The following is a 12,577-nucleotide window of genomic DNA, read 5'->3' as shown; positions in this document are numbered from 1 at the left end:
CGTAAGAAGGTTCTTTGTAATTCTCCCCACCCTTGAGAATGTACTTTGTGAGATCCACCCCTTTCCCCCAAAACATTGCTCTTAACTCCACCGCCTATCCCAAAACCTGTAAGAACTAATGATAATGCCACCACCCTTTGCTGACTCTCTTTTCGGACTCAGCCCACCTGCACCCACGTGAAATAAACAGCCATGTTGCTCACACAAAGACTGCTTGGTGGTCTCTTCAGACAGACACATGAGACAAAGATATTTACTGAATAATGTGCTATAACACATTAGATTCTGACTTCTTGGTTATGTATTGTTTAGTATTACAATAATTTAAGCCAGTGTCAAAATGATTAACAGAATACATATAGGTTAAGCATCCCAAATTCAAAAATTTGAAATCCAAACTTGAATGAAATCCAAAACTTTCTGAGTGCTGACGTGACGCTCAGAGAAACTGCTCATTGGAGCATTTTGGACTTTCAGATTTTCAGATTTGGGATGCTCATCTGGTAAGAAAAATGCAAACATTGCAAAATCCAAAAAAATCTAGATTCTGAAACACTTCTGGTCCCAAGCATTTGCATTAAGGGATACTCAACCTGTACTACATTACTTTAAGGGTCAGCAAATTTTGGCCCTCAGGCCAAGGATTCTTGTTTTCTTCATTTTTTGACAGTCTCTCCTCCCCATCCCATACCCTCTGTCTTATCTGCCCTTACCCCAGTCATCTTTGGCCTGGACTTCCTGACAGCCTTCTGCTTTCCTTACTTTCATTCTTGCCTCTGGCTGATGACCTGCTTTTGTTCAGCCTGTGAACTAAGAATGGCTTTTACATTTTTAAAGATTGTTTAAAAAAAAACCCACAAAGACTATGTGAGACAGTACATGCCGTCCACAAAGGCTAAAATATACACTATTTGGCCCTTTACAGAAAAAGCTTAGCAACTCTTGCTTTAAATATGCAAAGAACCTATCTATAAACACTCCATTTGGGCACCTTTAATTAATATTTGTCTGCCAAACTAAAACAGATTGTGCTCTAAAGCTTTATTTGTAGATTATTTCTTTGGAACTCAGAATTTATGTTCCCATTGAAATGATTATTTCAATATGTCTAAATAACATACAGGCAGTAAAACACAGTGGTGAGGGCTCTGTGTGATGCATCAGGACTCTAAAAGCAGCATGACCTTGGGCAAGTTACTTAACCTAGATTCTTCATCTGTAAAAATGGAGATAGTAATAAGACCTACCTCATAGGATATGAATTAAATAAAATAATTCCTTGGTACAGTGCCAGGCACTTATCATTAACATCATTATTCTCCTAGGCTGGTCCACTAACATCTGTCTATATATTACTCAAAATACCTAGAGTACTGTACATTTAAAATGTAAAAAACCCAAACAGAAAACAACATTGTTGCAAAACGAAATAAAACTTTATTTCTACTGAATCTTAATGCCTAGCTAAATGACAAACATCCAGCTAGTGAACTGGTAGTTCTCACCTGCATAACTACCCCAATTCCAACCCGACGTATGCCTAAGTCCCAAGACAAAGTGAAGTGAAGGAGCACACCACCCTCCTGCCTGTACCCAGCAACTCTGCAGCCCCAGCAACCACATTCCCTCCTAAGGATGAGAATTCTCAGCAGCTCCCTACTCAGAAACAGGCGGGAAAACCCTCACTTTGGTAAGAGAATAGAGCAGTCAGAGAAAAAAGCTAAAAGGTTAGGCAACAGAGTGAAACACCACAAAAGTGAAAAAAAAAACAGAACACAAAGGGGACAGGGCAGCCATCACAGTGCAGAGGTCAGGAGTAAAGCCTCTGGTGGCAGTTAGCCATTGAGGTTGAGTGGAAAAGAACATCTAATGGCAACCACGACCACAGCTGACAGGAAAAGCACAACGGAGGGAAAGGGGGCAGGCCCACCTAGCTGGCCAGCCAGCAACAAGGATGCACAAATTGCAGACGGCGGCACAGTTACCAGGACTCCAGGGCACTATGTGGAACAAGAATCCGGGCAGCTCAGGGAACATTTATTCTTCTGCAAATGGGGGAACAAAGTAACATAAAAAGAAAACTAACATTTACTAGGCACCTACCATGCCAGGCACTGTACTTTAATTTACATATGAAGAGATATTTAAATCCTATTTACTCTTTAAAACGAGGCAGATGTTATTAGTTCCACTTAAGAGATGAGGAAATAGCAGTTTAGTTTATCTCCCTACACTACCCATCAATCAGTGCCACATCTGAGATGTCACTTCTATTCAACTCCAAGCCCAAGTTCTTTGCACTATCCAGAATGTCTCTCCAGAAGAGGGAAGGGCATTCTCGGAGCTGCCCCTCGGACAGGGCTGGGTTTTAAAAGCACATGGGGACACAGCTTTCTCTCTCCCCAGCCTGCCTGTGAAGCTGTCTTCCAATGCTTCCATGTGTGAGTGATTACAGACCAGGAAGCGATCCCATCACATCCACAGACAGCATAGGAAGTGGCCATTGAGGACCTGGCTGCACCATTTCCTTCAGGTCAGCAAGTCTGCCTTTACATAAATGAGTTTGCCTAAAGTATGCCTGTCACCCTGCTACAGTCTTGCACAGAACAGAACACTGAATGAGAACTGTGCTCTCAACATATGGCCCAGGGCTCAGTAATGTTCACATTGACACTCTTACTTCCATAGTAATGAATGTACTTACATGGCAGGCTTACCAACTTCTGCTCCATAGAACAGAACTGAACACATCTCACAATTTTTCTTTCAATAAGTCTGTTTCCCCATTAGACTGAATTCTCTGAGGCCTGGACCATGTACTACCAGCATCTAGCAAATGGCTCTGCCTCTGCCCAAATTTTTCTCAGTCTGAACTGAAATATCTTCCCTTCTCTCTTATACACCTACTTAACCATGAAGCTTCTACACAGAAGTCACTTCTGATAAGAGGTCTTCCCTGAATGCCAAGACTGGACAAAGGTAACCTACTAGCCATTTCTATACCCATATATACTGACCCTTTTACACTCAAAATATCTGTAGACGCCTGTTTAATGTTCATATTTCCTGACCAGAATTTAAACTCCATGAAGACAGAGGTACACGAGGACATGATGGCTGTTGCTGTAGCCATCTCTCGCATAGCGTGTAATCTTGAACACGTAAAAGCCATTCAAACACCTGCTGAATGAGCAGCGGCAGGAAGGTGCTCAGCGTAGGTAAACAGAGTCACTTCTTTTACAACCTTATCCTAAAAATAATCACTTTAAAACCATCAACACATAAACTAGAAATCTAATTACCTAATCCAAGTGATCCAATTTTATCACTGATCAATTTCAGATCTTTCAAAACTGTATTTCCCCTTTTACCTGTGAACAGGAGAAAATATTAGCATTAGAGTGACTTAGAATACAACAGTCTCCAAACCACATCAATTTTTGTTGTTGTTCAATATGGGGCTTCTTTATGACAGGAGCATAATAACCTAAAACTAAGGAAAAAATAAATTGCGATTAATGAACGCTTAAGCTATGCATCACAACCCTTTTTTTGAGACGGAGTCTCACTCTGTCACTCAGGCTGGAGTGCAATGGCACGGTCTCAGCTCAGTGCAACCTCCGCCTCCCGGGTTCAAGCGATTCTCCCACCTCAGCCCTCCAAGTAGCTGGGACTACAGGCGTGTGCTACCACACCCGGCTAATTTTTGTATTTTTAGTAGAGACAGGGTTTCCCTATGTTGGATAGGCTGGTCTCGAACTCCTGACCTGGTGATCCACCCACCTCGGCCTCCCAAAGTGCTGGGATTACAGGCGTGAGCCACTGCACCCGGCTACATCCCTTTTTAAAACCATAAACAATACTACTTTATTGGAACACAACCACCAAAAAACATTTTTTGCCTCATTATAAGACATCACTTTCCATAAACAGCCCTGTTAGGTATGAATTCATACACTACTGTTAATTATTTTCATGAGTCTTATTTTTCCTTTGAACTTCTAAATTTTTCTTCAGTGCAACTGCTATTTCACTTACTAAAGTGACATCCTCACTGGTTTTTTAGTCCTTTGTTCTCAACGTCCTCTCTACATGATCATTCTCTAATCAGTGTCAGAATGACATGTTCATGATGTCCTGAATTCCTTTCTTACAGGTGGCAGTAACCACGGGAAAGAAGCAAATGGGAAGGGATGCGGACATTATAAATACATGGCTGGTTTAAGAGAAGCAACGGGCCAGCTCTCTCTTATGTGCCCTAGGAAGTCCCACAGTATATCAAGCAATACAAAAAGATTCGGAAATACTGGACAGTTACGCAAAACGCATACTGCAAATTCTTAGTGAATCTACTTTAGGAAACTTTCTCAAAAGAGGTACACGTGCGCTGAAACACTAAGCTAATTAAATACAACATTTACTATGATACGGTTTCCAAAGGACCTCTGCCCATCCTACATGTTCAGGGCTATGCTTTTTAAATTCCTATCACTGTGTGTGGGGAGAGGTGGGAAAGTCACTGGTGCCGGAGCTAGACTATTCCATGTGTAACCAGTGCTCTTTAGCTCTGCTGCATTTACGATGACATGTCAGGTCATTCTTCTTGAAAATGATCTGCAGAATAATTTTTTATTTAACATTTTATGATACTTACTGTGGTATCACCAAACAAATTTTTAAAAATTAATTGAAAGTAAATCCAACTCAAATCATTGTAAATGTCCAAAAAAGGAGAGACGATTTAAAAATTATATTTCTATAGATAATAAAAATCAGCTAAAAAGTCAACTTCTCAAAAGTATTCCGATGGTATATAGGTATAGGAAGGGCCAGAATACAAAACAACATATAAAATATGACCACATTAGAAGTAACAAAACACAACAAAATATTAACAGGAAATATCTTTGAGTGATAAAATGATAGGTTATTTTAGTGATTTTCCTGGGAAAAAAAAATCAACAATAATCATATAGTGCTTAATTAGAGAAAAAATATCCCGAGTATTCAAGTCCACATCTTTGGGCACTTACTCTCAGAGTCTTTTAAAGAAGGGGCTCCCGCCAGGAAGCTGAGTCCACTTTTTAAGGGGGGTGCATCTGAGAGTGAGGCCAGGCTTCCTGCTTGCTTCCTAGGTTCATTCCTCCTAACAAGAAACAAGGACAGTTAATCGGTGCTCTTAACGTTCTGTCACTAAACACTTTTATTCTGCCATAGAAACAAAAGCAACTTAAAGATGTTTTATATGCGCAGTGGCTGGAAATCAAGAATATACACTTTAAAGATTCAAAACCATAAAGTATACCAAGGGAGTGCAAACTACAGATCAACCACAATCAGCACAGCCAGGGTGTAAGAAATCAGCTCACCTCTCTTTAGAATTCTGTTTGATATAAACTAAATTGACCTCTTCACTGTGATTTTTTTCAGAAGCCCTTTTCCATTACCCAGACATGCAGCCAAGGGACAATATAGGAGTTTACTAGCAAATAAGTGCCACCTCTCAGATTAAATATTGTTTACAGAAGCCACAAACAGCCATGCTGATGAACTCCCCTTAAAGTCATGACCACTAACCTCAAGGGGACCTCTAAAACTGCCCAACAACCCTCCGGGTTTCCACAGTCCCTTCTCGCCTTACTTTCTTATAGAAAGATTTCATGCTTTCTCCACTTTCCTCATATCTCCAACCTCCGTCCTCCATCCTCACTCAACTATGAACTCAGGTGACAGCTTGCACAGGTGCCACCATCATATCCACCCCCTGCCTACAATGAGACCCACACGCTCTCCACTTTTCCAGCAAACACAAGCCCCTGCATGGGATTCCATTGCTGTGCAGCCCTCCAGGAGTTCTCCTCTCACTCCCTTACATCATTAATTCTTCCATCTTTAAAGCTGAACAGCTCTCGTCAGCATACATGCTGTTATTTCTCCCACCTAAACATGTTTTTCAGCCCTAAATCCTGCCCCTCCAGCCACCATCCCGTTCCTCTGCACACTTTTACAACTCATCAGAAAACTATTTTTCATCTACAATCCTTTCCTATCTGTCTTGAACGCACTCTAATTCTCTAACCTGCCTCGCACCCCCCTCCTCCATTCCAACAAAACTGTGTCAAGGTCATCACTGACCTCCAGATGGCTAAATCCAATGGCATCATACAGCTACTCCTCCCTACCGCCACCTCCAAAGACACCACTCTCCTGGTTCCATCTCCTCTGCTGCTTCTAGCTCCCCACTCTGGCCTCAAGGTGTGCAGGACTTGCTTCCTTGGTGATCCTCTGTAGTTTCCCACACCCCACATTATCTACAAACTGATGACTCCTAATTTACATCTCCAGCCCAGACCTCTCCATCAATCCCAACGCATATACTCAATAGCCTACTTTGGATTTCCACTAGCAATCTTCTCTAACTTAGTACAGCGACAGGGGCCTCCAGGCTGTCATGCCACCTGTCTGTGTAATCCACTCTTGCTCTTGCCACTCTTCATCTAATGTGTTTCCAACCTTCTAGTTTTGCAGGCTAAAAACCGTGATGCCGCTCTGCGTATTACTTTTCTCTAGCACTTACTGGCAAATCCTTTTCCATCATTAACGGCCTCCAACCCGGAAACTCTAAGTCCAACCTTCCCCAGCAACCTCGGGATCCTTCTGTAATGTACGCCAGATCAAGATCCTCAGGGCTTCCAGTCTCAAAGGAAAGCCGTTCAGCCCCTCATCTCTGAGTCCACCTCATCCGATCCCCATCTTGCTCTCTCTGCAACCCCCAACTCGCCTCCCTGCTGTCTGTTTCCTCTCCCCAAAGCTCCATCAACCCACGGCAACTCCCTTACCTCCTCTTTGCTCACTGGGTACCTCCAAGTGAGGCCCCCTCCAATTTGGACAGCTGACATGCACCTGCCCTGACCACACACTTGGGCTCCCATCACTGCTCTGCTCTCATCACCCGACACACCGCAGCATAACCCTCATTGCCTGACTTTGTCACCAGAGCATGAGCTTCCTGAGGGCAGGAGTCTTCCCTCTTCTATCATTGCTGCACCCCACCCTGGAACAGCCCTGGCAAGTGGCTGACACTCAATCTACACTTACATGTTGGAATAAATCATGTCTAGGTTTTTCTAAAACCTGGGATTGTTTTACAACATGAAAGGCATTAACAACGCATAGTCAGATTTATGGATCCATTATAAACCATCCATAGTTCATTATTTTTTAACTATAAAATGAAAACATTTGTCTTATTTTTAAACCCCTAGTCTCATAGCTCAAAAACCATTTACTCACAAACCGTAAGTTTTCTCTGGCTTAGGAATGGGATCATCAAAGAAAGAATCTCCTTCCGTATCATCTTCATCTGGACAAAGGCCGGCTTTGTCTTTGCCATCTAAAGTTCTGTTGCTTAGAAAAGATCCAATTTTTGTTTCATGGGACAGTAAGTGAAGGCTGCTTTTGCTCTTGGGTTCTGACAAAGAGACACTTGTATCACTCTGATTGGCCTCATCATTGGCCTTCTAGAAAGAGAGGGAAAGAAAAGGCCTCCTTGGTGAGATAAAACTTTTAAGATATTTTCAATAATAAAAGAAGTCTCATGAGCATAAGCAAACCTGTTTGTGTGTGTGCAACCTTTGTGTGTGTGTGTGCAACCTTTGTGTGTGTGTGTGTGTGTGTGTGTCTGTGGGTGTGTGCGTGTGTTGGGGGCAGCTCTCAGCAGCGTGAACTGCAAAGCAATGCCATGATTCATCACTCCATCCCCAGGATTCCTAACATGGCAAACTTTCAAAGGGGGAAAAATATTAGAGAAATATATTAATACCATTCCTTTCCTCTTTTCCTAAATGGAAATACCTTTAGTATACCTATCCCATTTATAAACACTTTCCCATTGAGAAACAATTTCCCATCTCCTCTTCCATATGTCATTGCTTCATAAATTATCTTAAATTAATACATTTTCAACTTGAAATCAGGAGAGACCATTACTATTAAAGGAGAAAAGAAAGATTATTTCATATGAATGAACCAAGCATTAAAGTAGTCATCAGTAAAAATAGCAATTTTCTATCCAGTGCTAAACACAACAGGCATCAAGGTGAAAGATGCTGCCTTCAACCACTCGTGTTTCTAACATAAACATTTGCTAATCAAAATAATTATCTCAATTCTGACTTCCAGGGTGACTTCCTAACCTATACCTCATTTTGATGTCCATGGACATATATACGTGTGTGTGTGTGTGTGTATTTCCCTATGTATATTAACATCAATGTTATAAAAAAATTCTGAATCATCCTTATCCATGCCCTTGGATATAGAGTGATGTTACCACTTTTCTTTTCTGTTTTCAGGGAGTCCTAACCTTCACAGCCAACTTTCACTCCATTCTTGGTCAGATTTCTTTCTGCCCTTAGACGGGTCTATGTTAATAATAATAATGAAAACAAAAAATAATGCTAGTAATAATAAAAGCAGCTAACATTTATGGAGAACATTCAAATGCTTCACCTTATCTCATTTAATCTTCAAAATGGCCCTATGATCTGGAGATAGCTTTATCTCTGTGGATATAAATAAGGAAACACAGAGACAGACATTTATGTCACTTGTCAAAGTCTCCAGGTAGTTAAGTGGTAAGGTCAATATCAAAGTCAAAGCCTGATTCCAGAGGTTAACTCAATATTTATGCTATTAAGCTAAATTATAATGAATTTGTGGTCTTTATGGGTTAAAAATGGCAATTTCCCAAAATTCAGCCTTGCGTACTAAAGAGAGCAGTATTGTGTAAAATACCTGTGGAGTACTAGAAAAAGCACTCAATTGAAACAAGGAATCTGGAATGTAGTCCAAAATTATTAACTCCATCTTTTTTTTTCTTTCTTTTTCTTTTTTTTTTTAAGAAACAGGGTCTCACTATGTCATCCAGGCTGGTCTTAAAACTCCTGGGCTCAAGCAATCCTCCTGCCTCAGTCTCCCAAGTAGCTGGGTTTATCGGATTACAAGCACAAACTATACCCAGTCATATAATCTTTTTTTTTTTTTTGAGACAGAGTCTCGCTCTGTCACTCAAGCTGGAGTGCAGTGGGGCGATCTGGGCTAACTGCAACCTCCACCTCCCAGATTCAAGCAATTCTCCTGCCCCAGCCTCCTGAGTAGCTGGGATTTCAGGCACGTGCCACTACGCTTGGCTAATTTTTGTATTTTTAGTAGAAATAGGGTTTCAACATGTTGGCCAGGCTGGTCTCGAACTCCTGACCTCAAGTGATCCACCCGCCTCGGCCTCCCAAAGTGCTGGGATTACAGGCATGAGCCATGAGCCACCATGCAAGGCCCATGTAATCTTAAGTAAATTAATTTCCTAGGCATGAGTTTCCTCAAGAATTGAACTAGATTCATATTTTTCAGATCAAATTATATCTAGGAAGGGATGGATGGCTGAGAAAGAATTAAAGAGTAGTAACTACTGAAGCATGGTGACCAAAGTCTGGGTTAGACATTACCGAACAAGACGCTCTTGAAGGATGGTTTCACTTTTCATATGGGTACAGACAGAATGCATTATGCATGTCTTATGATATACGTTTACATCTTTACACCAGGTAGAGGTCTTGACTAGTTGACAGTAGGCAAGATATATGCTGTGCAAATTTTATTGCCTTCTAGAGAGCCATACATTCCATGTTATTAATATAAACTAATGATTATAAAGAGATGTCTGAAAAAATAAATACCAAGTTATAATTTTAGACAACATATTTTCAAAGAGACGGAAACTTTCAAAAATTTCCTAACAACTTTCTTGACGTTTTCCTGGTATTATCAAATATAGAAAAGTATTATGTAATTCACACCAGTTGTAATTTCTGATTTTTACACTGTTTTAATAATGGATTTATATCTTTTTAAAAGAATATGCATTTGGAAATAAATACCCTGATGTGATATTTAAACATATGTACAATGACAGAGCCTGTGGCCATGACAGATTCTCTCCTTCTAAACACTCAAGAGAAAGTGCCAAAGAATAACTGGCATGAAAGAAACTGAAAAATGTAAATGTAAAGCAACATTATGAGAAACAATAATTATTCTAATTTCCCCAAGAATTCACACTGCCAACGTAACTTAAATCCACATAATGAACTATCTAATATCAAAGCTGAGCAACTAGTAGGTATCCATGATTATTTGACAGGTTTGACCAATATCCCTGCTATAGACAGAAAGACAGTTTTAGGAAGACAAGTTTTACGGAGAAGGGCATTACTATATTACACAACACATACTTGTAAACATAACAGAATTATTTTAAAAATATAGTTCTCTTAATCCAAGGAGGAAAAATAAATTCTGAAACAATCTGCTTTGGAACTGCTCTCAAAATCAAGTTCTAAACCACACAGTAACATGTTACTACTTTATAACTATGGCTCATTTTTGCCAAAAGACCATTACCAACTAGGTTATTAATGAATTCACTAAACTTAATTCCAAATAAACTTCACTATTAAAAAAATCTACATGAAGAGGAGAAAGATTTGTCATCAACACATTTTGCAGATTAAAACCAAAGTACTGAAAACGTTGAGAGCAGTTTCAATGGTTCCTCCATGTACACAGCAGATGTATGCGTGTACACAGATGCTCAACCCACAACAGCGCTTCACCTGATACACCGTCAAGTGAAAATATCACAAAGTTGAAAATGGGCACTTCATAGACATGAAGCGCAAAAACACAATATCCAAAAAATGCTGGCTATTCAGTCCCCTGGCATCAGAGTGCCTCGTGACCATGTGGCTGACTGGAAGCCATGGCTCAACGTCACTGCCTGGCCCCAAGAGAGAATCGTACCACCGATTACTGTCCTGGGAAAAGATCAAAACTCAACATATGGTATCTACTTAATGTATATCACTTTTGTACCATCATAAAGTCGAAAAAGCATAAATCAAACTGTTGTAACAATGGGGACCATCTGTATACGTATGTATTCCCTGGAATCTGCTTTAAAAACCCTTATCATGAGTTAAGACGAACTTATGTTACATACATAAACTTCAGTTACTTGGGTTTTGTATCACCTGGATTTGGCTAAGTTGAAGATTCAAAATGAAGCTAAATAACTAAGGTTAAGTATTGTTTAAAAACTAACAAATAAGATTTAAAAAATATAAGGTCAGGCACAGTGGCTCACACCTGTAATCCCAGCACTTTGGGAGGCCAAGGCAGGCAGATCATGAGGTCAGGAGATCCGAAACCATCCTGGCCAACATAGTGAAACCCCGTCTCTACTAAAAATACAAAAATTAGCTGGGCGTGGTGGCACGTGCCTGTAATCCCAGCTACTCAGGAGGCTGAGGCAGGAGAATCGCTTGAACCAGGAAGTTGGAGGTTGCAGTGAGCTGTAATCGCGCCACTGCACTCCAGCCTGGCGACAGAGCGAGAATCCATCTCAAAAAAAAATACACACACACACACACATATCACAGCAATGCCTTAGAATTCATTCTCTGGACAAGCACAGAAATTATGGGACAAACTGTATCCCACAAATGAAGTATGTTGAAACCCCTAACTCCCAGTACTTCAGAGTGTGACCTTATTTGGAAACAGTGTCCACTGCAGACGTATTTAGTTAAGATGAGCCCATTCAAGGAGTAGGGTGGCCCTGGGTCCTAACCCAATGAGTGGTATCCTTGTTGGGGGGAAGAGACACAGAGAAACACAGGGAGAAGTCTATGTGAAGATGGAGGCAAAGACTGGAGTAATCCATCTACAAGCCAAACAGCATCTGGGTCTAGCAGCCACCAGAAGCTAGAACAGGAGCCACAGCCCTCCGGGCACCTTGATTTCACATTTTTAAGCCTCTAGAACTGTGACACAATACATGTGTTGTTTTAAGCCACTCAATATTGGTATTTATATTACATCAGCCCTAGGAAACAAATCAAGTCATTTATAACAAAAAACTACAACAAGTTTTGTCTTTTCATAAAAGTGAGGGACCTATTGCACAGCACTACAACGGTCATTAAGTTCTCTTGGCTGGAGCTCAAGACTAATAATAAGCTCTATGGGAAATTATAGTGTAGCCATAAGAAAGCTTTAGTATATATTTAAATTATCCAATAGTACACTCATATAATAAAGAAGCCAATCATTTCTAGATTAACAAAAAGTCAGCACTAGAGAAGTTTCACAGTGAAAAACCTTAATTTCTCAGTAGTCAAAAACTGAATTGTATCACTAGACTGTCTTAAGAACCTGAAAAAAAAAAAAAGAATTTTTTCCAAACTGTTCATGTGGGAGAAACATCAGTCAAAGAAATATTATTGTTTTGCAAAAGTATTCAAAAAATTCATGCAATACAGTTGTCCCTCAGTACCCAGGACCCCTGCAGACACCAAAGTCTGAGGATGCTCAAATCCCTCACATAAAATGCTGTAGTATTTGCACATAGCCTACACACATCCTCCCATATGCTTTAAATCATCTCTAGATTACTTGTAATACCTAATAAATGTAATGCTATGTAGAAGTTGTATACCACTATTTTAAAATTTGTATTATT

The 12,577-nt window shown here is 40.4% G+C and overlaps 1 protein-coding gene across 2 annotated transcripts in view; it reads right to left on the bottom strand.

The window, feature by feature from the left end:
* CEP43 (centrosomal protein 43) overlaps positions 1-12,577 on the bottom strand; it is a 56,106-nt gene that overhangs the window by 12,447 nt on the left and 31,082 nt on the right. The window contains exons 9-11 of one of the 2 annotated variants that reach the window (XM_054490540.2): positions 7,294-7,520; positions 5,034-5,146; positions 3,303-3,371 (exon numbers count right to left, since the gene is read on the bottom strand). In XM_054490540.2, coding sequence (XP_054346515.1) covers positions 3,303-3,371; positions 5,034-5,146; positions 7,294-7,520 — 409 coding nt within the window. The remainder of the gene's footprint in view (positions 1-3,302; positions 3,372-5,033; positions 5,147-7,293; positions 7,521-12,577) is intronic. The other variant, XM_054490544.2, reaches the window with a different exon arrangement.

The sequence above is a fragment of the Pongo pygmaeus genome, chromosome 5 (assembly GCF_028885625.2).
Source record: "Pongo pygmaeus isolate AG05252 chromosome 5, NHGRI_mPonPyg2-v2.0_pri, whole genome shotgun sequence".
Taxonomy (NCBI): domain Eukaryota; kingdom Metazoa; phylum Chordata; class Mammalia; order Primates; family Hominidae; genus Pongo; species Pongo pygmaeus.
The sequence above is the reverse complement of the archived record's forward strand: the minus strand, read 5'-3'. Positions and strand labels throughout refer to the sequence as shown.